The 25,894-nt window shown below is 37.3% G+C and overlaps 5 protein-coding genes across 17 annotated transcripts in view; 3 read left to right on the top strand and 2 right to left on the bottom strand.

Moving 5' to 3' along the window:
- The first annotated feature begins 1,709 nt into the window (after positions 1–1,709).
- LOC126591273 (phosphatidylinositol/phosphatidylcholine transfer protein SFH13-like) lies at positions 1,710–7,011 on the top strand. Of its 2 annotated transcripts, none has more exons than XM_050256921.1 (15): positions 1,710–1,999; positions 3,066–3,174; positions 3,315–3,618; positions 3,740–3,839; positions 4,143–4,409; positions 4,508–4,585; positions 4,745–4,849; positions 4,932–4,981; positions 5,074–5,173; positions 5,278–5,376; positions 5,479–5,592; positions 5,693–5,822; positions 5,957–6,342; positions 6,434–6,508; positions 6,751–7,011. In XM_050256921.1, the coding sequence occupies exons 2-15, from the start codon at positions 3,168–3,170 to the stop codon at positions 6,769–6,771; spliced, it is 1,836 nt and encodes a 611-aa protein (XP_050112878.1). In that variant the 5' UTR covers positions 1,710–1,999; positions 3,066–3,167; the 3' UTR covers positions 6,772–7,011. The 2 variants fall into 2 exon arrangements, with proteins under 2 accessions (XP_050112878.1, XP_050112879.1); XM_050256922.1 differs by lacking the exon at positions 1,710–1,999 and adding an exon at positions 2,022–2,465.
- A 1,264-nt stretch (positions 7,012–8,275) lies between these two features.
- LOC126591282 (probable CCR4-associated factor 1 homolog 11) lies at positions 8,276–9,136 on the top strand. Its single transcript, XM_050256933.1, has one exon. The coding sequence runs from the start codon at positions 8,291–8,293 to the stop codon at positions 9,134–9,136; it is 846 nt and encodes a 281-aa protein (XP_050112890.1). The 5' UTR covers positions 8,276–8,290.
- A 1,737-nt stretch (positions 9,137–10,873) lies between these two features.
- Positions 10,874–12,924, top strand: LOC126591287 (GPI-anchored protein LLG1-like). Its single transcript, XM_050256941.1, has 3 exons — positions 10,874–11,111; positions 11,233–11,289; positions 12,351–12,924. Exons 1-3 carry the CDS (start codon positions 11,012–11,014, stop codon positions 12,710–12,712), a joined length of 519 nt encoding a protein of 172 aa, XP_050112898.1. The 5' UTR covers positions 10,874–11,011; the 3' UTR covers positions 12,713–12,924.
- A 2,259-nt stretch (positions 12,925–15,183) lies between these two features.
- Positions 15,184–25,894, bottom strand: part of LOC126591259 (putative disease resistance RPP13-like protein 1) — a 43,540-nt gene continuing 32,829 nt past the window's right edge. For all 12 annotated transcript variants that reach the window (XM_050256866.1, XM_050256867.1, XM_050256864.1 and 9 more), the window contains 2 exons: positions 15,634–18,585; positions 15,184–15,466 (listed from right to left, as the gene is read on the bottom strand). In XM_050256866.1, coding sequence (XP_050112823.1) covers positions 15,659–18,585 — 2,927 coding nt within the window. In that variant the 3' untranslated portion in view covers positions 15,184–15,466; positions 15,634–15,658. The remainder of the gene's footprint in view (positions 15,467–15,633; positions 18,586–25,894) is intronic.
- LOC126591280 (putative disease resistance RPP13-like protein 1) lies at positions 18,592–25,631 on the bottom strand. The gene is made up of 4 exons (XM_050256930.1): positions 25,276–25,631; positions 24,626–24,680; positions 22,232–22,291; positions 18,592–20,035 (listed from the first exon to the last, which is right to left on the bottom strand). Exon 4 carries the CDS (start codon positions 19,910–19,912, stop codon positions 18,881–18,883), a length of 1,032 nt encoding a protein of 343 aa, XP_050112887.1. The 5' UTR covers positions 19,913–20,035; positions 22,232–22,291; positions 24,626–24,680; positions 25,276–25,631; the 3' UTR covers positions 18,592–18,880.

Below are 25,894 nucleotides of genomic sequence, written 5' to 3' on the forward strand. Positions count from 1 at the left end.
GTTTAATTCTTAGAATTTATTTAAAACAATAACATTATGTTACGATATTTCATTACACGAAAAATTACACATAACAGATCACTTAATTATCACACATATAATTGGATGAGAGATGAGGCTGTACTCACACATATAATTGGATAAGAGATGAGGCTGTACTATCTAGCTAGCAGAACTGCCAAAAGCTGATGACTACGAAAGTCGTGCCAAGTTATAGGAACAACCAACCTACTATTTTGGTCGTATGGAAATCCATTTCCTAATTTGGTCGACCTTTTATTACGCAACGATTTTTGTTGACTAGGAAATTGTTAAATTTGTTATACTTCTGTATATGTTTTTCAATTACTTGCATGCATGGATCCAACATAAATGCAATTTGATTAACTTTGACCCAACAATTAGACTATTAAAACAAGAGACAAAAACTTCAATTAACTAACTCGATGCGTTCATTTTGAATGTATATGTATGTTTAGATAGGGAACAAATGTACTTGGTCTAGGTTTGACCTTAAACTATACATTTAACAAATAAAACGAGTTGGAAGTGACTCTTCTCATGCAATCATCGCAATTAACGACTGCTCTATCGCTGATCTAATTGAGAGAATGTGGTATATGTAGCGACTCCCTTTCTCTCTAAACTTTTCATGTATGTCCCTAGAAATTGTAGTGGGTAGACAATAGATTAGCTAAGTTTGCAGGTTCAATTGGCAACAAAGTAGTTTGATTTGAGGAACTACCTGCTATTATTCAGTATCTTCTCCTCCAACATTTGATGTAACTTGATTGAGTTCTTAACATATCGTCTCTTCGAAAAAAAATGAAACGAGTTTTAAAAATCATGGTTGTTGCTCGTAAAGATATATAACAACAACAACAAAATCTTTTCCCACTAAGTGTGGTTGATTATATGAATCCTAGAACGCCATTGCGCTCGGGATTTCGTTCTAAATTCATTTTCATAAGGATTCGATGTAACCTAGGAGTGCCCGATGTCGACTACCTGACGCCCTCCCCCTCCTCCTTTATCCGGGCTCGGGATCGGCAATGTAAGATAAACTTACATAGACGAAGTTGAGGAGAAGGAGAGAAGAGGACAACTGGGGAAAAAGGAGGAGAATGAGAGAAGAGGAGAGAGAGCTCTTGCATAAGATTAATATTTGGAAGGAAAGTGAATGAAAAGTTACAACTCAGTTCAGGGGCTTGCTTGAAAGTGCTGGTACTTCTTACCGGAAACACTTTAACTACTTTTAAAACTTAAAAAAAAACATTTCTCTAACAGAGTTTTCAGCTATTTTAAAAACACTTCCAAACAAATTATAAATTAATTACAATTAGCTAATATAAGTGGCATAGTTTGACCACAATATTACTTAAAAAAAATTAAAAATACATAAAAATAAGGTGCGTGAGTGATTAAGCAACAGCTAGAAAAAAAGTTATAACGAACCCTACGAGAAGCAAAGCGCATAAAACACCTTGCTTTATCCGACTCCAATCGCCACCGTCAATTAACTTTTTGCCGTAAACACCCTCCAAAATTAAATTAAAATTAAAAAAAAAATAATTAATTTACAAAGTACAAAACACTAAAATTCTGAAAACGAAAGCAGAGGCTGCCACGTATGCAAATCTGGGGGGACGTCGGTGTAAGGGAACCAAAAGCCGTAATTTAATTAAAAAATAAATAAATAGAGTGAGGAGAGAGAAAGAGAGGAGAGAGAGAGGACAGCTGGGGAAAAAGGAGGAGAAGGAGAGAAGAGGAGAGAGAGCTCTTTCGCTTCCGAGAATTGTCTGTTGCTTTTTTCCTTTCCCTTGTGCTAAATTCTCCTACCGACTTCCATTTCAATTTTCTCGAGAAAATTGCCCTTTTTTTTTCCTCGGAAAAATCTCCCAGTTCTCTCTCCCCGCCCATCTCTGTTTCTGGATTTGATTCTCTGCGGCTGAAACCTATTGCCTGAGCTTCTCGGATTGCGATGCGGCGTCCAATCTAGGTTTTTTTTTTTTGCTTTTTCCTCCTCATTTTTTTTCCTGTAAAGTTTCGATCTTTTTGTGGGAAATTTACGTAGAGAGGGAGAATGCGTGTGATCCGGACGTGGGTTATCGGCATTGGTGAGGTTTAATGCGTTTTGGGGATTCGGGAGCGTTTAAGAAGGTGTAAATGCGAGAGCTTGATGGTTCGGTTGCTATCAGATAGCTTTTGTGACGGTTTCACAGTTGTCACAAATTTGTATAAGTTTCAGAGAGCTCCTGAGAGATTGATTGAGTTTGCTTGATGGGATTTAATTTTTCAGTTATTTTGTTAGTCACCTGTAGTTAGAGATATTGGTTTTGGGGAATTTGGCTGCTTTTTTGTGAGTTATTTTCTGTGTGCGTTAATATTTGTGGAAAAGGGATAGTGAAATCTGGGAAAGGTCGCAAATTTGGAGATGATGAGATTGGAATCTGATTCTGGTGAAGGTAGAGAAAAATGGGGTTTTTGTAATTTGATTGGGGAATCTAGCTGCTTCAGATCTGTCTGCCATTTGAAAAATTGGGTATTGAATATTAAATGGGTGTGTTTTGTTGGCCTGCAGATGTTGGAAAGTGACATTTTTTTTTTTTGCAAGTTTTAATTGTCAGGAAAATGAGTTAAGAAGTTCAGGGGAGGCTGAATGGTGATAAGGTTCTTTTTATGAGGATATGAAGTTTTGGGGTAGGAAGTCACTTGGGAAAATACCAGAATACAATGCAGTTGTTTCTTTTTCTCATTTTTTACCAAATGCCGCAAAGGGAATTTCACAAATATGCACATATGATATATGCCTTTACATTTACCTGGGTTACTAATTTTTTGTTCCTTTTTTTTTTTGTGGTTGTAAGGAATTTATTTTATTTTATTTACACTTTGATGTTTTTAAGGAGTTACTTTGGTTTTGTGTGCAGCCAAATTATTTAGTCATATTTCACCTTCTGTTGTAGATATAAAGTCAATCAATATTATCAGTTCTTCTGCTTCAACTTTGAAGATGTATTTATGTCTTATATTCGAATCCTAAGTCGTTGCTTGAATTTTGACAGAATATGGGACATTCATGCCAAAGAGTTTGCGGTGGATTAGCTTCCTTCCTCTGAAGATTTAGGGCCAAAAGACTGGAAATCTTGCCTCTGCATTGGACTAAGATGTCAGGTATGCTTTCTGGTATACTAGATGAATTTGTTAAGAAGGGAACATGATGCTTGTTTTATTAGAAAAACAAAATGCGAAATCGAGATTAAGGTTGCATATTGTGGTACTGATGGTTATGCATGTTACTCTGTTCACTGAAGGCCTTGAAGGTTTTGGAGCTCTTGATGAAATCCGAGAGAGAAGATCAGATTTTGAGAATTCTGAAGAGGAGAGACGACGCTCAAGAATTTGCAACCTCAAGAAGAAGGCGATAAATGCTTCAAGTAAGTTTACCCATTCTCTTAAAAAAAGAGGAAAAAGGAAAATTGATTACCGGGTTCCAGCAGTTTCCATAGAAGATGTACGGGATGCGAAAGAGGAGAGTGTTGTTCAAGAGTTTCGTCAAAGACTCCTTGACATGGACTTGTTGCCAGCAAGGCATGATGACTACCATACTTTGTTGAGGTCAGTCAATATCCCTCCAATGATCTGTTCATATTATTGACATAGTGGCCAATTCAGTTGACAATTCAGATGTAGTGGATTATAGTAAATTGATCTTATCCTTTTTTTGACTCTCATGTAGATTTTTGAAAGCTAGAGACCTTAACATTGAAAAAACACTCCAGTTATGGGAAGAAATGCTTAAATGGAGAAAAGAATTTGGAACAGACACCATTTTGGAGGTAATGAGGTTTTTATTTTATCTGATGATGTAACTATAGATGTATTATCTTTTGGACAAGAGAATTCTTTGGTGTGCTAGGAAAATTTAAGGTCATCATCCAATTAGGAAATTCGGAAGCACAAATTAATCAATCTAAGACCTTGAAACGGGATATCATCTTTGGAGATAAGCCATTATTATCTGAATTGTAATAGTGCTCTAACAATCGGAATGTTGTAGCGTGTTCAAAGTGCAAACTTTGAATAAAAATTTTCTTTCGTTGATTTAGTTCTAACTCATTCTCAAATTAATCAATTTGAAGGATTTTGAATTTGAAGAACTTGATGAAGTATTGCAATATTACCCTCAAGGATACCATGGGGTTGATAAAGAAGGCAGACCCGTTTACATTGAGAGACTGGGAAAAGCTCATCCAAGTAGGTTAATGCAAATCACCAGTATAGAGCGATACTTAAAGTACCATGTCCAAGAGTTTGAGAGAGCTCTGCAGGAGAAATTCCCTGCTTGTTCAATTGCGGCAAAGAGGCAGATATGTTCAACAACAACTATACTGGATGTACAAGGCTTGGTATGCTTATATCTTTTCCTTCACTTTTGGTACTTCCTTTCCTGCCACTACTAATTTCCTGATTTTTAACTAGAAAACTAATGTTATTTGAAATACAGGGCATGAAAAATTTCACTAGAACTGCTGCAAATCTCTTGTCTGCCATGTCAAAGATAGACACCAATTACTACCCCGAGGTATCCAAATCACCTGAACAGTATTTTGCTTTCATTTATTTTTGGTTTAGAGGATAATATTTTTATTTTATTTTATAAAGCCAGCGACCCCACTTAGTGGGATAAGGCTTGGTTGTTGTTGTATTTTATAAAGCGCGTCTAAATCTTTGCAATATACAGACACTACACCGAATGTACATTGTCAATGCTGGTCCTGGATTTAAGAAGATGCTTTGGCCAGCTGCACAGAAATTTCTTGATGTAAAGACTATTGCAAAGATACAGGTAAAGGATACTGCTCTAGGCCCGTGGCATCGTATTATCCTTATCCTGCAGCCTTGATTGCTGATAATTATCTTAAACCCAGGTTTTGGATCCCAAATCCTTGTCTAAACTACTAGAAGTCATTGATTCATGGTATGTTTAGTGTGTGTTTATATATACTCTGCAATATTTTCATCTACACTTGACAGTGCTCGTCATCTCACTGTTAACATATCTCTTTTCAGTCAGTTGCCAGACTTCCTAGGCGGATCATGTACATGTTCAGCTGAAGGAGGTTGCCTTAGGTCTAATAAAGGTCCATGGAATGACATTGAGATAATGAAGGTTATCATCATTTTACTTTCTTAATGAGTAGTATAGTGGTTTCAGGCTTCAATCTCTTTATTGAAGCGAGTACCGAAGATTAACCCAGTGTCTCTAATTTGTAGCTTCTGCACGCTGCCGAAGCAACATTTGTGAGGCAAATTTCTAGAGTGTCTGGTGATCAGGAGAAATTTGACTCATATATTCAAATATATCCACTGAAGGTTAGTTAAGACCTATTATTTGTAGTACTTGATGTATTACTGGTTCAGAAAAGGTGACACATATTTATTCTTTTATTATTATTTTTTAAATTTTGTTATCAGGGTAGAACAAGCGATACATCAGTTGTAGAATCAGGGTCAGATATTGACGATCCTTGTTCTTCACTAGGACGAAGGAGTTCTGCATTTCCTCCTTTGGATGCAGTTGATGAAGAAGTGAGTTTTAAGATTAATTTTCTTTACGATTTGTTTGGTTCAAAAGATGTACTGCATATGTTGGTGTGTATATTGATTAATCTGTCTTGCACACGTCAAGGCATCGGATCCAAATGCTTACTACAGCTGTGATGATCTTCCTCTGGTTGAGAAAGCCGGAACAAGTGATCAAGGAGTACGACGTCATCAGGATCATAATATTTCTCTTGAAGCAACATCAAATTCAGAAGGTAACACATTATTATAACCTTATTTCCAGTTATTATTTACTAAATTCCTTTGTTGACTTCTATAAATCTAAAAAATGTATTACCACTGCTTATGCATTTCGACTATTATTTCCTAAGTCCATGCGTCTTTTCAGGTAGTTCAGTTAACCTTAGGTTTGACGCAACTAAGGACAAAATTGAGAAGACGGACTTCACTCGTACAGCAAAAAAGCTGGTATCTTTCCTGGTCAGACTAATACCATTTTCTCATATTCTACAATTTGAATTTTGGAGAAAGCAGAACAACATTTACCCATCAAATTTGGTGGAAAGCAACACAAATAGTCATTTACCATCCCCTGAAGTTGTGAGTCAAGAAGACTATGTCCAGCCATGTTTACAGCGTCTTCAGCAATTAGAAAAAGTATGTGAGGAGCTTAACAACAAGCCTGCTTCGATTCCTTTAGAAAAGGAGCGAATGCTGATGGACTCGTTGGAAAGGATTAAGTCTGTTGAATATGATCTCGAGCAAACGAAAAGGGTATGCTATATTTGAATGCTTTTAGCCATTTGATTATTGATCTTTCAATTGCACAGATAACAATATTTTCTTTTCAATGTTGGCGTTACAGGTGCTGCATGCTGCAGCGGTAAAGCAACTAGAGATTGCTAGGTTGTTGGAGAGTCTACAGGAATCTAAATTTCATGTAAGTCAATATGCAAAAACTTAACTTCCGTGGTTAAATTTATCTGAAAATCAACCGACTTTGATTTTCGGGTTACTAATAAGCCTTTATTAGGAAAGTCATATGGGGAGTTTTTATCATCGAAATATGATCAATAAGAAGGTAGAAAAGCATATAGTTATAGGTAGCTACAATCAATGAGCTAATGTTCATTTCATTTTGTTGAGCCAAATCTGACATAGGTGAGGCTCTTTTTGATGCAGCGAAAGAGACCGTTTTGTTGAATAGGTAACAACTCATAGCGGGAGAGGCTATACATGCGTGGTTAAAGAATTATGATGCAGAGAAGGCCCCTTCTTTTTATCTTTTTTTTTTTTTTGTTTTTTTTGTTTTTGAAATTGTCTCTCAAACAAAGCTATATGGAGCTGTGTAACCTTATGCTGCTTTGAGACAAAAAGAAAAGTGCAGAGATAAACAGAAAAAAGGAATTAATGAAATCTTGTACAATTTTGTACAATTCGGCATCGAGTGTTTTTGTTTTTTGGAGGAAATTGAAGGTCTAAACTCCTACACCAGATCCATTGCAATGTATACGATGGAATACTGAAATCACTAGAGTTCCTCCATGTTAATTGTATTCACAGGCAAATGCTGTGAGCTTGATGAACAAACTAGCCAGCATCAGGGGTTTTTTTCTAGAGTGATACTAACCACACATCCCTTTTTGGCTGTCTGAACGAATGTATTGAAGATTATTAACAAGAATTAACAGGCGGTGTGCGGGAGGTAAAATGTGTGTAAATAGCACCATCCTCTTCTTATTTTCCAAAATTATCATATGCATTGTACAAAAACATGAGTGGAAAAATTGTATATTGAGTGCAGGATGATCTTTTTGAAGTGGTAATAATGGCTCACTTTTCTTGGTGAAACTGTAAATCATTTGTCGATTGATGTTCTAGTTATGAGAAAAAGACCCTCAGGTCTTATAAGCCTATGCAGTATTCCAAAGGTCTCTTGAACACCATGGGAAATACCATTTGCATCCTGCCAATTTGATGTTTATGAGAAGGTAATGCGATTTTGACTTGGATATGATAAGTCTCGATGTTAAGATGATTAAGATTAATTAGTTCAGATTAGTGGGTTAAGATTAAGACTCGCTCAGAGCTCGATTTCCTTTAACGTACCCAATATAAGAAAAACAAGCCTTGGATGTTTGGATATATCAAAGACTCGTCTTAACCAAGGCTTCAGTGCAAAGGTATGAATTTGAGTACAAAGTATGTTTAGAATGAAGGAATGAGGGAAAAAGATATTTGAGGCTACATACGATACGATTACAAGGCATTTAGGTCATGTTTGGTGACAATGATTGAATTGGATTAGATTACTTAAGATTGGAGGATAAGATTACTTAGGACCGGAGAGGTAAGTTAGGATACGAGTACCGGGATGATTAGTCCTACAATTTTGTAAGGATTAGTTGTCCCTTTGATCACCAAATATAGGATTGGATTAGCTAATCCAATCCTATATTACAATTGACTTTAGGTTTAAAAATATCCGGGACTTAGGAGACGCGTAAAAGGTTTTCTATATTACATTTGCTTTCTTTTCGGCTAGGAATTCCTACATTCTCTTGGAACAAAGTCGGCCAGTAGGAAATAGAGACTACATGTTTCCTAATTTCACCTGGATTCGGAGTATGAACTTACTCTCTATATATATCATTATGCCAGGCCTCATTAGAGCATAACATCATTCCAAGAAAATTCAGCAAAAACCCTAATACCAAAGACCATGAAGAACGTTGAGATTCGATCCGTGTGGCAGGACAATTTGGAATCCGAGTTTGCTCTAATTCAGTCCATGATTCGTTACTACCCTTTCCTCTCCATAGACACCGAATTCCCGGGCACAGTTTTCCAGTATTCCGATGTCCACACCCCCTTACCAACCCCGGCGTCCAGATACAAGCTCATGAAGGCCAACGTGGACAACACCAACATAATCCAGTTAGGTCTAACACTCTCCGATAACAACGGAAACTTGCCCAGTTTCGGCACTAATATCTGCTACATATGGGAGTTCAACTTCAGGGACTTCGATATCGACCGTGACCTTCAGAATATAAGTTCGATTAAGTTACTTGAGAAGCAAGGAATCGATTTCTTGAAAAACAAGGAAAAGGGTATTCGTTCTTCCGACTTCTCCTTGCTGTGGCATAAATCTTCGCTGTTCTCCAAGATATCCCGGTTGACATGGGTGACTTTCCATAGCGCTTACGATTTCGGGTACCTGATCAAGATTCTGACTAACAAACGGTTGCCGCCGGACATTAACGATTTCATGTCCATGATGGATATGTACTTTGGGAAAAAAGTGTACGACATCAAAAGCATGATTAGGGTTTCTCGAGGGATTTATGGAGGATTAGAGAGAGTGGCTAACAAGCTTGGGGTTGATCGTGTGGCTGGGAAGAGTCATCAGGCTGCTTCTGATAGTTTGCTGACTTGGCAAACGTTTCAGAAGCTTACACAAGTGTACTACACAAGTATGCTAGGGGAAGACAACTGCAGTTTAGATTTGAGAGATTTAGATTGGTCCCAAAGGGTTTTGTATGGTTTGGAAGTTGAGGCTCATTGATCTAGCTAATTGCAGTACAAGGAGTCCAGAATTTTGATTGTTTTCATTTATTTCATTCTTTTGTACTATCTTTGATATTAATGAAGTTGGATTTTTACCCAATTTCGAACTTTCATTTATGCATTTTTTTTAGATGTGCAAGATCTTGGTCAAGGGCTGAAATAGAAACAATTATTGGTATGAGACGCAATGGTTACGAAAAATCCTTTTCATAATAGTAACAAATTGATTATGGTAGACATTTTTTTTTTTTGACAAACAATAATATTAGTGAGTTAAATAATTAGTTGTTAGAGAAAGATAATCAGTAGGAATAAGCGGACCATATTATTCTATTAACATAATTAGGTCATTATATTCTTTGTGGTGACAGCAGGACTTTGGTTGGAACTGATTGCTGCTAACGCGCAATTCTATCAAGATAAAAGCATATTGGTCGTTTTCGTGAGCAACGTGACATCCAAAACCCCACCAAGTACCAAATACAACTATAGAAAAAGGAACACAAATTATTCAAGCATACAAAACTTGCAATTTATTCACACTCTATAATATGGATAACATTTCATAGAAAATGATAGTGTCGATTTCAATTCGAGCGTATATCAATAAGAGCATCAATTTTATGCGTCCAAATAACATTATTGATTTGAATTTTATATGAATATGTTAAGATGAGAGGTATTGGATTGTACCTTTACTTCAAATTGAATGTAATTGTTTAGAATATACATTTTTCATAAAATTTAGATCCATGAGAGAGAGAGATTTGAACTTTAGGCATCTTTCAACGTTGAGATATGTCTATTAAAATGTGTTTTTGTTTTTGAAGCAGTGGGAACGTAAACTTAACCATCTTTTGTAGGAACAAGATAAATTGTAAAATATATCAGTTTTAGATATTCACTTTTTAGATATTCATTTAATTGTAGAAGTATAGTTTTTTGTTGGCCAAAGGATTGTAAGAGTCTTTTAGTTGAAAATCTCAGTGTAACATGATTGCAAATCAAAGATCAATATTTGACAATAAAAAACGACAAAGACAAAAACCACTAGTTAAATGCTAAAAATAATAAAAGAAAAAATGCTTGGTTTTAGCTATGGCACATGTACCCTACCCTTTTCATATTTTATAACGATTTTAAATGGCTCAATTTCCTAAAGATTGTCAACTAAACTCACTATTTCGTTGGCCAATCTCTATATTAGACCAAAGAGCACATACAACCTTAGCAAGACTAAGAGCTGGTTTGGTATTGCTGTGCTTTGAAAAAAAGCTACTGTGAGAATAAGCGGTTGTGCTGTGAAATAAATCAGCAGAGTGTTTGGTAAATTTTTTTGTAAAAGTGCTTTTGGAAAAAAAAATAGTCTGATAGTGGGTCTTTTCATTAAAGGAGCACTGTAGCTTCGTGTGTTTTGAAAAAAAACCAGTTTTCCAAAGCTGCAAATAGCAGCTTCAGCTTTTTCCTTTGATTTCAGCTTATTCTCACAGCAGCTTCCAAAATAAACTTTTTTTTTTCCAGTTTACCAAACACCTAAAACCCTCACAGTTTTTTTTCATAGGTGTTTTTTTTTTTAAGAACCTCACTCCCAAACCACCTAAGATCTTTTAAACTCAATTGATGAAATGAAGTAAATAGAGCACGAAGGATAAGGACCCGCTGTACTCACTGTTTCTAAATTCTATGGTAAATAAATAAATAACAATGTCTTTTTTTTTTCCTTCCCAGAAAAAGAATATAGTGAATAAATAAAACAGAGAGAACCTGCAGTCCGAGAAAAACCAAAAGAAAGTGGCTCCCCCACTGACAAGAAAGAGAGATCTTTGATCTCTGACTTGGTTTCTCTTTTGTTCTCTCCAAAAACCCAGAAAGTATGGTGTTGAATCAGAGCTTCTGCTTCTGCTTTTCCATTGTTTTCCTTTTCCTTTTTCTGGGTCTTCCTGCTTCTTCTTCCTCACCAACTTTCATTTCAGGTACTGCCCGATTTAACATCTGAAGTTCTATATATGTTGTAATTTTGCTGGGTTGTGATTCAAATAAGCTTTAGATTCAGCAAAGCTCTGAACTTGGTGATTTCTTTGTGTGTGGCTGCAGATGGTGTCTTTGAATCTCAGGCTTCTATTGGCCGGAACTTGCTGCAGGCCAAGAAAGGTTTGATTTCCTTCACAGCCTTCTCTGAAAAATTTGTTCTTTCTTTGTTGGTATCATATAATTTTCACTCTAGCAATTGAAATCCAGTGCTAAAAGGTGTAGAAGCGATTGTTTCTACTTTTGGAAAATATTGATTTGATTGATTTTTCTTGCTTCAATTTTACTGTGTTGGAGGATGAAAGCGTATCGAATGTGTGTGTTGTTTTTTATCTATGATTTGTTAATGGAGGGTGATGGATTGGGCTTGTATCTTTTCTGGAATTTTGAGTTTTGGATTTGTTAAGTCCATGTCGAACTTGTTTTGAGAAATTAATTGACGAAAATCAAATCGAAATTTAGTAATTAAATTGGGTAAGTCTTCATAGAATGATGTATGTTTGTAAATGCTTGGTGGCTCATCATATCTCTGCTTACATAGGATGTGATATATTGATATTTACTTTACTTTGTAACACGGACATATAGGAAAAAAAAATAGAGGAGCTTTGGAGACGTTTTACCGCAGTGGCGGAAACAATAATGCCTATGCACCCTAGTGCCGGTTCGATCTCCACCAATATCCTTCCCCTAACATTTAACAATTTAACTCACTAACACTATTGTTTGTAAAATGGAAAGTGGAGGAGCCTGAGATCGGGCTCAATTTGAATCCAAGAAATCGATGCATAAACATTCTGCAGCTTGATTGTGCTGTGTGTATTGACTTCCCGTTGAAGCCTTTCATACAATTGGATTGCCCATATTCTGTATGGTAGTTGGAAAATGGTGTTACTTGCCCCTCTCTACTTTTTCCATTGATTTGGGAATTATAGGTAGGAGGAGCTTATGTTTTGTTCCTTTGAGAGACCTCTAAGGCTAGAAGCATGTTTAGGATGGATCATGGGAAGTTGTTGGTTTTGGATTTTCTGATACAAACTTGGAAGCTTATGTCGTCACACCAAATCTCTTTTTGGTTCTGCATCACATAGAAAATATCTTTCGGTCCCATTTTTCCTTTTGGTAGATCTTAATAGGAGGTAAATAACTTGGTCTGATGAAATTTTGGCTCCTGTTATCTGCAGGTTGCCCAGTGAACTTTGAGTTTTTTAACTACACGGTTATCACAAGCCAATGCAAAGGACCCCAATACCCTGCTAAACAGTGTTGTGATGCATTCAAGGAATTGGCTTGCCCTTACGCAGATGTGATTAATGACTTGACAAATGAATGCGCTTCAATTATGTTCAGCTACATCAACCTCTACGGAAACTACCCACCTGGACTTTTCGCCAATGAGTGCCATGACGGAAAAGAAGGTCTGATATGCCCTGCATTACCACCATCTGCAGTGGCCAATGATGTAAATGGGGCTCATACCATACACTATCCGTCTCCATTGCTAATGCTCGCTGCGGGCTTCCTAGTGTTGTTCCGGTTACTATAAATTTTTTCCGGCAATTAATATATTCTTATGACGTGAGAAATTTACAATTTTTTTTCATTCATCTGGTTTTCATCCATGTTTTTCCTCAAGTGCTAGAGCTATAAGATTCATTCCATTTAATTATCAACATGGGTGGCATTTGTAATTTGCCATATTTATAAGTCCTTTTGTGCAATACCTTGACAGCCATAATATAGTGCAGAATTTTTCAATTTCTTGAGCTTTATCTCCTACATCTTCCCTTGAACGCTTTGAATGATCTGTTTAAAATGAGCTGGATTTGGTAATGTGGGGACAAATTCAATTATCTTCATATTACCTGTTTGGTTTGGAATTTTGTTTCTGTAACTCTATATAATTGCATAACTCTATTGTGCATCTGCAACAACCATTAACATTACATCCACTGACCGTGTTTTCGCGCTTTAGGCGGCTCCCATTTCGCTCTCCGCTGCCCTCCATTGCTCTCTCACTCCTCCATCTCTTCCCAGTCAGAACAACTTGCCATCCTTCCCTCTGAAAATCGTGGTTAGAATGCCAACCACTCTGGTTTTGCTTCAAATGTGCAGCAATTTCCAACAAGTTAGACAAGCGCATACTTGGTTGTATCGGGCCTCTTTGACCGCCCTCTAAACGCCGGGAGGCTTCGCCAGTTCTATGTGACAGTTACGCAAATTCACCATGCCTTGGCGATTTTCAATAGAATATCTTATCCTGATGTGTTTGCCTACACTATCATGAACACGGTTATGAAATCTTTTGGAAGATGTCACAGAAAGATACAGTTGCTTGGGGAGCTATGATTTCTGGTTTTGCCATACGTGGCGAAGCTGAGAAATGTTTCGAACTGTTCAATGAAATGGTTACGAATGGAATGTATCCGGAGGAAGTCATTTTTCTGGCCATTTTATCTGCTTGTTCCCATGCGGGGCATGTCGAAATGGGATACGAGTACTTCTATCAAATGGCGCATGACTATTGAACATTATGGATGCATGATGGACCTTCTTGGAGTTGGAAACATGGATTATTTTGTTGTTTGAATTTGGGGTTAGCCCATTAGTATTAGGGTTTCATTTTTTTGCTTATTAGGGTTATGTTAGTTCTTTATATATATGATGTTTTGTAGCTTGTAGAATTACAATTCATTCACAATGTAGCCTCTTAGATTCTGTAGCCGTTCCGGCATTCTCGTTTGTTTAATAAAATTCTTATTATTTTGTTAATCTTGTTCGTTGCGCACTCTGATATTGAACTTGATGTCAGAGTAGGTTTGATCCTTCGGGATTTAATCTGTGTTTGTTTAGTATCAATTTGTCTGTCTCGTCTGTTTGTTTGTTGTTCTGTTCTCAGTTGTCGTTGGCTTAGGTTGTAGAAAAAATAAAGAAAAGAGAGTAGAAAAAGAATTTGTTTGACGAGGGTTTTGATGAAGCTCTGACTCGAGAATCACAAACTCGGATCAACTTTGTCTCTACCTTAGGCCTTCCTGTTGAACCTAGCTTGCATGAACCCACCATGTCAGTACCTGCCGCCACATCTGACTGAATTCGAACCACCTGATCCATCGACCATTGCTGAGAAACCCATCCGCGCATTGCTGCTGCTCATGCACCCAGTCACCAAGCCTGCCGCTACTATCCATTGCACCCATCAAAATGTTTGCAACTGCTATTGGCCTGCAGGAATTGTTGGTTGGCCTGCTTGGAATTGTGACCACTCGAGTGATAAGAATTTGTTGATTGCTGGAATTGCTTGTTCGCTCGCTCGCTTGCTTGCTTGGATTGTTCGTTTGCTTGCTTGATTGCCTGCTTGCCTAGTCATGTCCGCCTAACGGAGCTTGCCTTGTCGTGTCCGTCCAACGGAACTTGACTTGTCATGTCTGCCTAACGGAGCTTGTCTTGTCTTGTCTGCCTAAAGAAGCTTGCATCCGCATCTGCTTGTTGGCAAACTCATGACGTGAACCGCCATGAATTTAACGGGGGGGTGTTGGAATTTAGGATTATTTTGTTGTTTGAATTTGGGGTTAGCCGGTTAGTATTAGGGTTTCGTTTTCTTGCTTATTAGAGTTAGGTTAGTTCTCTATATATATGATGCTTTATAGCTCATAAAATTACAATTCATTCACAATATAGCCTCTTAGGATTATGTAGCAGTTTCGGCATTCTCGTTTATTTAATAAAATTCTTATTATTTTGTTAGTCTTGTTTGTTGTGCACTTTGATATTCAACTCTTGGCTGTGCGGGGTGGCTGGAAGAGGCGGAAGAGCTCATCATGTCAATGCAAGAAAAAGCCTAATTTGGTAATATGGGGTGCGTCTTGGCAATTGTCGGACACATGGTGACCTGAGGAGAGGGAACCTTGTGTTCAAGCACTTGACAGAGTTGGAACCAATGTCTGGTGAAATGAGGATTTACCGCTGCGACTGAGGTTTGGAGAAAGACTTTTAAAATATTCGATTCATTCATCATCGTGACATATAAGATAGCTGTATATATTCAAACTTTATTGAAAGATTTTGTACATGGTAGAATTCTTACATAATCTGGGACGATCACAGTTATAAATATAGATAATAATACAATGATAAATGTATTCCAGTATCAGCATGTTCCTCTCTCTGCTCTCTGAGGGATGATGTTATCAGAAGGTTACTTACCCATAGTGTCTGCATAAGCTCGATTTTGGACTTGTGCCGGAACTGGTTCATGTGTCACGCACGCACTTACGCACCAAGGACCAGGTTGCTCGAATCGCTGCATGGAGAAAGCTCGATATGACTGGATAATTAATGTTGAAAGAGTGTGTGGAAAACTTGCAACATGAAAGTTGTATATGGATTACATGCCATGTTTTTAGCACATTTTAGACATTTTGATTTAAATAACATCAAATTCTTGATGTTGTTTGAAACTGAAAGTACCTGGAGCTTCAGAGCGTCGTATGATCTATATATAGAGGCAAGGAATGTGGGATACTTTGGGCCAGTATCGTCCATTACCAGGTTGACATCTCTCTTCTAGTAGAGGACACCTTATGATCGCAAGTTCCCCAAGTGAAAGAGGCAGGCCCTCATCTGGAATGGATGCGAGATTTGGACAACCAGATAGTTGCAGAGTCTGGAGAGAGGTGAGGAATTGAATGCCTCGGTCGAGTTTTTTCAGCTTTGGACAATCAAATAATTGTAAAGTTTGAAGAGAGGTGAGGACTTGAATGCCTCGTCCAAGTTTCATCAGATTTGGGAAGCCATGAATTGTGAGTTCAGTGAGAGATTTGGGGAGCAGCATCTCCTCCTTCCCATCAGGTGGAAATGACAACACGTCTGGATCTTCACTTTTGATCCTCAAGTTTCTAAGATATGAGAGTTTGTGCAACCCCCGCTCCAACTCCCAGAGCCGCTTACAACTCTTGAGTTTAGAAATTTCAAGTGATGTGAGGTTGGGAGGAAAGGAAGTCAAATCTTTCAAGTAGTCAATCTCCAATTCCTTAAGAGACGTGAGATTGCGAATGTCTTCCGGTAACACCTCCAATTTTTTGCAATTGATGATGTGGATCTGTCTAAGATTGGAGGCTCTTCTCTCCCAACTCAGTCTCGGTATGGAAACAAGACTTCCACAGTCCCTAACAATTAAAGCTTGAAGATTGGTGAGGTGGCATAAGCCTTCCGGTAAGGATTTCAGATTTTGACATCTGGTAATCCTAATATATTCAAGACAATTATTAGTATTGTCGTGGAAGAACGGGTCTGATGCTATTAACTCTAGCCCTTCACAATTCCGTATTTGCAAGTGTTTAAGCGCCCTGTAAAGCTGGCCTCTCAGTGATAACGATGTCAGAGATGAACAATTATGTATCTCCAAGTGCTCGAGAGAGACAGAAAAAGAAGATGAACAAGAAATAACGAACTCCGCCTCCTCCACTAATGATTTCAAACTTGTACAATCCCACATCTCTATTCTTTTCAGATTTTGGGGAATCTGATATTTTGCAATATACGTCAGAGAGGGACAGTAGTGAATCTCCAAGACTTTAAGAGAAGGTGGCAGGCCAACATCTGGAAAAGAAACTAGACTTGTACAGTCATTTATGTGAAGTTCTTGAAGAGACGACAACTGACGCAACCCCTTGGGCAGCTTCGAAAGACTTCCACAGTGGTTTATTTTCAGATATTCAAGCTTACAAGCTAATATTGGAACCTGCAGCAACCCCTCCAATTCTTTTCCGAGATCTTCAACAAGGGCAGAGTTGCCCTTAATAACCAAACGAACAAGAGAAATCAGGTGTGGGAAACATCTATCCTCTTTTTCCAGTGAAGACGTCAGCTCCTCACAACCAGTAATCTTCAACTCCTTAATCTTGCCTAATCCTTTCATAAGTCCCCTTGCTCCCAACCGCGGCTCCAAAATATTTGAAAGCCACATGGTCTGTAATAACTTAAAGTCGACCTCTGCACTAGTATGCACTAGCGCTTTGCAGCCATCGATGCTTAGTTCACTTGCGTGTTCATAATTGGCAATTTCCACCACCAATTCCTTGCATCCAACAATCTGAAGCTTTGCTAACGAATTAAGTTTCTTCGGCAACTCGCCCTCCAGTTTAGGGCAGTATCTGATTGAAAACACTTTTAGGCTAGGGAAAACACCACTTCCCTTATCCCGATCCAAAGGCAGCCATTTCTCCCAGTGCTCCATCTCCGAAAACTTGAGAATCTCTAATACTCGAAAAGGCAAGCTACCCTTTCCATAGAATTCGGGACCAACGATTTTCACAGCAGTCATTCCCATGATATGAAGTTCTTTAAGGCAACGCAACTGTCCAACCGGTGGCAATATATGACAATTTTCACAATAGGATAAGCATACACGGACCATGTTAGTGAACAGAGGATCTCCAATCCATGATGAAAAATTAGATCCACCATAACCAAAAATGGTGAGCTCTTTAAGATTTTTAGGAGGTTGTAACATGTCAAGCACGCCCAACTCCATTTCCCTCCATCCCCTCAAATCAGACCATTCCAGCTTCAATGAATCAAGCTTCTCCTTGTGTCTTAACTTGGCCCCACTAGCATCCTCAACATCAACCACATTTTCCAATCTTGAGAGCCACAATGTCCCTCGGAGATGCAATAGGGACCCTATCTCTCTTATCTTAGACTGATCACTACCTTTGCCTACCACAAAATATGACAAGGATTGCAGATTCGTCAATCGACCTAGATGCGGAGGCATTCCTTTCAATCGAATGGAACTGTTGAGATGCCGCGAACTAATTAAATTACTCATGTTTGCGGGCAATGCCTTCAATTTAGAACAACCTTCTAATAACAATGTTTGCAGATTGCAAAGAGTGGTTGTTGATGGAGGCAAACTCTTTATCTCAGTATAAGAAAGGTCCAGATACCGTAGATTCCACAATTTACCAATTGAATTGGGCAGCTCAGTTATTCCATAGCCATCCAAAGAAAGCACTCGTAAGATTCGTAGTTCTGGCAATAGATCAAACGTAACCCTACGAGTTAGATAGTTCGGTTCAATTACTGGAAACCGAGATAAATCTTGTGCAAATGGCATGAATGTCCTCAAATGTTTAACTCTGGATATGGCCTCAAATTTCTTAACCCCATCATACGTACCACTGACATAAGACATATGACGAGCCGCTGGATGCAAGTCACCATTTCCTTTGTCCTCCAATAAAAAACATATTTCACCTGCAGCCCACCGCGCCAAATCACCAACAAGGTCATGCATTACATACTTATCATTACTTTTGCTTCCCTTTTGAAATAATGACCTGGACAATAGCTCTTGAAAATAGTCACAGCCTACTTCTTCCAGTTGTTTCTTGTCCTCTACTCTTTGTTGAATCAAACCTTCTGCCATCCACAGAAGGATCAACTGCTTCTCCCCGAACTCATAGTCATTTGGAAGTAGGGAACAATAGGCGAAACACCGTTTCAAACTCGAAGGGAGATAGTGATAGCTCAATTTTAATACTGGGAGAATGCCACTATTGTCTGATAGACTCCACATCTTGTTGTTTAAGATTTCCTCCCATTCTTCTACTTGTTTACAGCGTAGAAGACCACCAAGAGTCCTTGCAGCCAATGGCAATCCGCAACATTTTGCAACAATTGTCTCCTTTATGAACTCAAACTTTTGCGGCCTTTAGGTAATGTCCAATCGGGAATGTTGCTTAAAGACTTCCCAACATTGATCATTTGTCATGCAATCCAATTGATAAACAGTGGATCCCATCATGTTTGCAACATTTGCATCACGTGTTGTCACAATTATCTTACTTCCTAATGCTCCAACACGGAAGGGGGACTGCAATTTTATCCACAAATCATAGACACATGTATTCCAAACATCGTCTAAAACAATTAGAAACTTTTTTCCTGCTAGCTCCTTACTCAAACTTTCTTGAACCTGGTTGAATTCCTTGTACTCCTTTGCAAGACCAGATGTGGCGGATTCAAGAATTGCCTTTGTCACTCTTTCAAGATTGAAGTCATCCGACACAGATACCCATACTTTTCGGTTAAACTCTTTTGTCGCGTCATCATCATAAACATGTCTTGCAAGTGTAGTCTTTCCCACTCCAGGCATACCGACAATGACAACTACATGAAAGTTGACGGCACTGGGTGCTTCTTTTAACAAGAAGTCAATAATCTTCGTCTTGTCTGTATCCCTTCCAATCACAGGTCCTTCTGGTAGGTGGGAACTCGGTGGCACGTGCCATGCTTTAGTAGATGGTGTCCCCTCATTTAAACCAAGCTGTTTTTTTACTTCCAATATCTCATGTAGCCGATCAGTAATCTTCTTTATTTTTGAGCTCAGGTTATAGCTAAATTTAACATCTGAAAACAAACCCCATGCCTTGTTTGTGGTAGCCCCATGTTGATCCTTCATTTGGCGTCGCAACATCTCGGTTGAAAACTTGTCCAATATGTCTTCCACATCATAGGCCAAGTCTGTGAGATCATCCAGCCACAATTTCACTGCTTGGTCCGTCAATTGCTTGTCCTCCGCGTCATTCAGCACTTCTCGAATAGTAGACAACATTGACTTCCATTTGTTCAGCTCTTTGCCAACGCCAAGTAGGCGTCTAAAGTAGCTCAGCGTCTCACAAGATGTCAACCTTTCAAGTAACACTTGAAGTAACCCAGAAATAAAGACCTCTCCCAGTGACATAGCTTATAAGAACTTCTTCAGGATAATGTATATTAATAGCTTCTTCAGGAGAAATGAAGGTATCAACTCCAAGAACAAGCAAGCAAATGTTACGGGGAAGCTTGAGCAATGTCAATTATCGAACTGCAAAAAGTGAAACTCGTTAAGAAAAAGTTACAGAAATTCTAGTTTTGTTGTCTCACCGCATTTTCTCAAAGCTTTTAGTAGTTACTGAATAAAAAATTATGATTTATGTCCTAGTTACAAGCTCAGAGATATGTCCTGAGCATAGTAATTGAATTGGTCTCGAGATTGTTTGAGTAAGATGTTCTTTTGTTTTTGCACATAAATTTGTAACACTTTTTTTCGCCAAAAATAAGAGCCAGCCATTTCCTTACCGACTTCCATTGAAATCATAACAAGATGGTTTATGCAAACATGATTCGTTATACATAGAATTAGGATCAGGGGACACCCATGTTTTGAAACACACTTTGTAAAGCCTGTTAGGATTTTGCTCGTCAGTTTAGAGTCCTATTTTGTTTAGGATTGTAGTAGAAAAGCTAAAGATGCACAAATTATTGTCTTACAAAGATTAATAAAGAATAAAGTTTTTTTGTACCATTAGATTAGGAATGCAGAAATGGAATACGAATGCAAGTGTGCTTTCCTATTACAAATAGATTAAAAGACTTAATTGGAAGATAGGCATGTAAATAGCACCCTGTACTTTCAAATAGGGTGCGGCCAGAAGTAGAAGTATTGTATACTTTATTATTAATTAAACAAGCCGTGATTTCTGTATCTAGAAAAATCACAACTAGACGTAGGCAAAAGTTCTGCTGAACCAGTGTAAATATTGTGTGTTTCTAGTTGTTCTCTATTTGCTGAGTTTAGTCTACTGCCGGATACATCAAAGAACATAATCTAGAGGGTAGCTGAAATTTTATAATTGGTATCAAGAGCTTGTGACAAGGTGTTCTACGATGGCAAGAGGAATGAAGGTAGCAGGCTTAGGAAGCTTAAGGCCTGCATTAAAGCATTTTGATGGCAAGGATGACTTCACGGATTGGCAAAGGATGATGAAGAATGTATTGATACCTCATGATTTGGATGATGCACTCCTTGGTGAGAAGCCTACAACCATGACATAAACGACGTGGACCCATATTCTCAAGAAGGCCAAGAGTTTCATCGAGATTTATCTCACGAAATCAGTCAAGTCCCACGTTATAGAAAAGATGACTTTAAGGAAGAATACAAGAAGTTGGAGAAGGTTTATACGGGCAAAACCGTGTCTAATAAACCGTTTCTCAAGACTGAACTATTTGGTCTTTGTCTGGAAGAAGGAGGTGATATTGAAGATCATGTATGCAAGTTCTAGAATTGCTTAGCAAATTTTCAAAAGGCCGAAGAAACTTACAAAGATGATGATATAGCTATCATCTTGCTAAGGCCTCTACCCTCGTCTTTCAAGCACTTTTGAACAACTCTAATATTTGAAAAAGAGTCCCTGCAGCATGAGGACTTAATTCAAGCACTTAAGAGTATCTCCAAATGAGATGTCAAATTTTAAACATCGAAATGATATTTGATGGCTTATGTGGTAATTTGATATTTTGTACAATATTTTGCTCCACCCAATATGTCAAATAGTAATGTCATTTAATAAAAAAAGTTATATTTTTGTGGGATCCAATAATTGAGGCAACCAACCAAATACTTAAAAACACAACATTTAGTATATATTATATTAATCTATTAAAAATCATTTAATAAATTTGACAAATTTGACAACAAAAGGATTTGCCTTCAATTGACTCAGCGCCACGTAAGAAATTGAAAGCTTGGTTGGAGAAAATTTACTGCTATTTTTTACTATATATATCTATGTAGAAATTTTGACATCTCATTTAAAGATGCTCTAACCCCTTAAGTTATAGGGACTTGGACTAAGCTTTAATTTAATTTAATTTTTTTCCTTTTTATGAAAGGAAAACTAATGAAAATAACTTGAAAACTTTGAGTTTTAACGATAATGACAAAATAAAGGGTAAAGTGAATAGTACCAGGTTTGACTTTTTAGTGTAAAAATATGGTTTTTCGTTAAAGTGAACAGTATTGTAGACTTTTTGTTAAAACTCCCTTTTATGAAAGGTTGTATCAATTCCCCCATAAATGTGTAGATCGTATCAACTATCAAATTCCCAATGGATTTAGGACCAAAGAATCCAGCGCAAAGAGTAAACAGAGAAAAGGCAAATAAAAAAAAGGACAAAATACTGATACAAATTCATATTAAGGACACGTAGATTTGGATAAGGAGTAAAAAGACAATACCTTTAAAGGAAAATTCACACGAGACTTATTGTTCTTGAAGATGGAGAAAAGCATTCTCCGCTGCAGTAGAGTGATGACTTATTACAGAGAGCTTAAAGAATGTATAAAGACAGTTTGGGCATCGGGCATACAAGAATAGGGGTTGTTTATTTCAATATAGGAGGAGAGCATGTTATGGATTGTGATTGCTTCTAAAAGAGTTAAAAGCGTTTTGAGACAATAAAAAAAACTTCAATGACGAGCTTTTGGCTGTTTTTGGAAGAAGAGTTAAAAAATGTTTTTGAGTCATAGAAGTGTTTTTTGAAGAAACACATGATAGATGCTTCTTCAAGAAGCACTTCCAAATACTTTTTCAATAAGCACTTGGTTTATTTATTTTTAGGGCAAAAGACATGTTTCGTGGTTTTCAACATTTAGTGCATCAATTTTTTTTCGTCCCAGGGTCATACCTAAAGTGTAAATTTTGGGACAGTCTCATACATCCGTTAGTCAAACTGTTAAGTCAGCCGTTAACTGTGACGTGACATCCATGTGGCCAATGACTGGGCGCTACGTGTCATCCACGTGGAAATTTTAAAATTTTTTTTATAAAATAATATATATATATATATATATATTATATATAAAAAAAAAACGAATCTGGGCAGATTCGGAAGAAGAAGAAGAAGAAGAAGAAGAAGGAGAAGGAAGAAGGAGGAAGAAAAAGGAAGAAGAAGAAGAAGGAGAAGGAAGGAGGAAGAAGAAAAAAAAAAGGAAAAAAACTGGGCAGATTCGAAGAAGAAGAAGAAGAAGGAGAAGGAAGAAGAAGAAGAAGAAGGAGAAGGAGGAAGGAGGAAGAAGAAAAAAAAGAAAAAAACTGGACAGATTCGAAGAAGGAGAAGGAGGAAGGAGGAAGAAGAAAAAAAGAAAAAAACTGGGCAGATTCGAAGAAGAAGAAGAAGAAGGAGAAGGAAAGAGGAAGAAGAAAAAAAAAAAACTGGGCAGATTCGAAGAAGAAGGAGAAGGAAGAAGGAGGAAGAAGAAGGAAGGAGGAAGAAGAAGAAGAAGAAGAAAAAAAAAAAAACTGGGCAGATTCGAAGAAGAAGGAGAAGGAAGAAGGAGGAAGAAGAAGGAAGAAGAAGAAGAAGGAGAATGAAGGAGGAAGGAGGAAGAAGGAAAAAAAAAAACTGGGCAGATTCGAAGAAGAAGAAGAAGAAGAAGAAGAAGAAGAAGAAGAAGAAAAAGGAAGAAGGAGGAAAAAGAAGGAAGAAGAAGGAGAAGGAAGAAGAAGAAGGAGGAAGAAGAAGAAAAAAAAAATGGGCAGATTCGGAAGAATGAGAAGGAAGAAGGAAGAAGAAAGGAAAAAAAAAAAAACTGGGCAGATTCGAAGAAGAAGGAGAAGGAAGGAGGAAGAAGAAGGAAGAAGAAGAAGGAGAAGAAAAGAGGAAGAAGGAGGAAGAAGAAAAAAAAAAAACTGGGCAGATTCGAAGAAGAAGAAGAAGAAGAAGAAGAAGAAGAAGGAAGAAGGAGGAAGAAGAAGAAGAAGGAAGAAGGAGGAAGAAGAAAAAAAAAATGGGCAGATTCGGAAGAAGGAGAAGGAAGAAGGAAGAAGAAAGAAAAAAAAAAAAAAAACGAATCTGCTACCCAGATTCAGAGGAAGAAGAAGGAAGAAGAAGAAGAAGGAAAAGGAAGGAGGAAGAAGAAGAAAAAAAAAACGTTTTTTTTTAAATTTATTTATTTATTATTTTATAATATATATATTTATTTTTTTTAAATTTCCACGTGAATGACACGTGGTGCCTAGTCATTGTCCACATGGGCGCCACGTCACTGTTAACGGCAGACTTAACAGTTTGACTAACGGATGTATGAGACTGTTCCAAAATTTACACTTTAGGTATGACTCTGAGACGAAAAAAACTTGATGTACTAAATGTTGAAAACCACGAAACATAAGGGTTGGTAAACAGTCTTTTGCCCTTATTTTTATATAAACTCCACGTTAAAGTCTCTAATACACGCACTTCTAGCAAAAAGTGTTTATAAGTGATTCCTATACAACCAATTCCCACTTCTTTATGTTGTTGAAACCCCGATTTTTCAAGTGCTTCCTATATTCAACTAACGTATATCCATTTTTTGTCAAACAAAATGCTTTTACTCATATAATAACTAATAAGCACTAAACATACCAAAAGTACTTCCCATAAGCCCGTAAAAGCGGTTGAAACAAGACCTTTCATTATCATATAGGTCAATCGATTTTTGGATATTTTCCAACATTAGAAGAAAAAATGCAACTGATAGCCTAAATATTATCCATGCAAATTTGAATAAGCAAGAATTCATCCATATTATTTCAAATTGTAAATTATATAAAATAAAATAGACTACCCATGGCAAAAAAACACTTACATGAATGGAAGTATGGAAGTAGAGGGAGGAGAGATGGCTCGCTAACAAATCCGGACTGAAATTGAAGGAATAATTTCTTTAGGAGAGTGTATATTAACAGCTTCTTCAGGAGAAAGAAGATATCAAGATTGAAAGAGTGAAGTGAAGTAACCAATGTCAACCGTCCAATTGTAAAAAGTGAAACTTGTTAAGAAAAAAAGTTGGAGAAATTATAGTTTTCTCGTTTCACTGAATTTTTTCAAAGCTCTTAGTATTTACTGAATCGAACATTATGGTTTCTTTCCTAGTGACAAGCTCAGAGACATGTCCTAAGCATGGTTTGTAACTTTGTGGGATAATAATTACATGATGGAAATGCAGAATTTCTTGACATGCACAAAGAAATAAATCCCATAGGGGTTTGGACTAAGCTGTAATTTTATTTATTTCTTCTTTTTTATGAAGGGCTGTATCAATTCTCTAAAAAAAGTATAAGATTGTATCAATTCTCAAATTCTTAATGGATTTAGGGTTTAGCATCAAGAATACAAATGGACCAAAGAATCCAGCACAAAGAGTAAGCAGAGAGGCAAATTAAAAAATGGACAAGATATAGATATAGATTCATATTTAGGACATGCAGATTTGGATAAGGAGTAAAAACACAATACCTTTAAAGGAAAATTCACACGGTACTTGTTGTTCTTAAAGATGGAGACTTGTTGTTCTTGAAGATGGAGAAACACCTGCTCTGCTGTAGTAGAAAGTGATGAAGGAGTGCTTAAAGAATGTTTAAAGACAGTTTGGGCAATTGGCATATAAGAATTGGTTAAACACTCTCATCAAAGTGCTTTCGGTTATTTCAAAAGCACTTTCAAATAAGCCCTTGGATTTTTCATAGTAAAAAACTTACATGGAATGAAAGTAGGGAAGTAGAGAGATGAGAGATGGCTCGCTAACAAATCCGGACTGAAAATTGAAGGAAGAATAACTTGCACTTTCTTTTGCTTTATATCATAACAATTTCAAGTTCCTTTATTTGCAGTCTACGGAATCCCTTTCCACCATGCTACTCCATCCCTTCTTTCTTTCTTCGAACTTGCTTTTGGTATACATTCTTACTTCAAGTACAAATGAAAGCATATCCTTAGGCCTTCCCTAGTTTTTTTGTGCTTGCATTTGATTCCCGTTACATTATTTACGTAACGGTGTGAGTTTAACAGTTTTAGTAATAATATTTTGTAAGAACCAAACTCGTGAAACTTGCACGTTAGAACTCAACAGCTGAAA

The sequence above is a fragment of the Malus sylvestris genome, chromosome 11, assembly GCF_916048215.2.
Source record: "Malus sylvestris chromosome 11, drMalSylv7.2, whole genome shotgun sequence".
Classification (NCBI taxonomy): domain Eukaryota; kingdom Viridiplantae; phylum Streptophyta; class Magnoliopsida; order Rosales; family Rosaceae; genus Malus; species Malus sylvestris.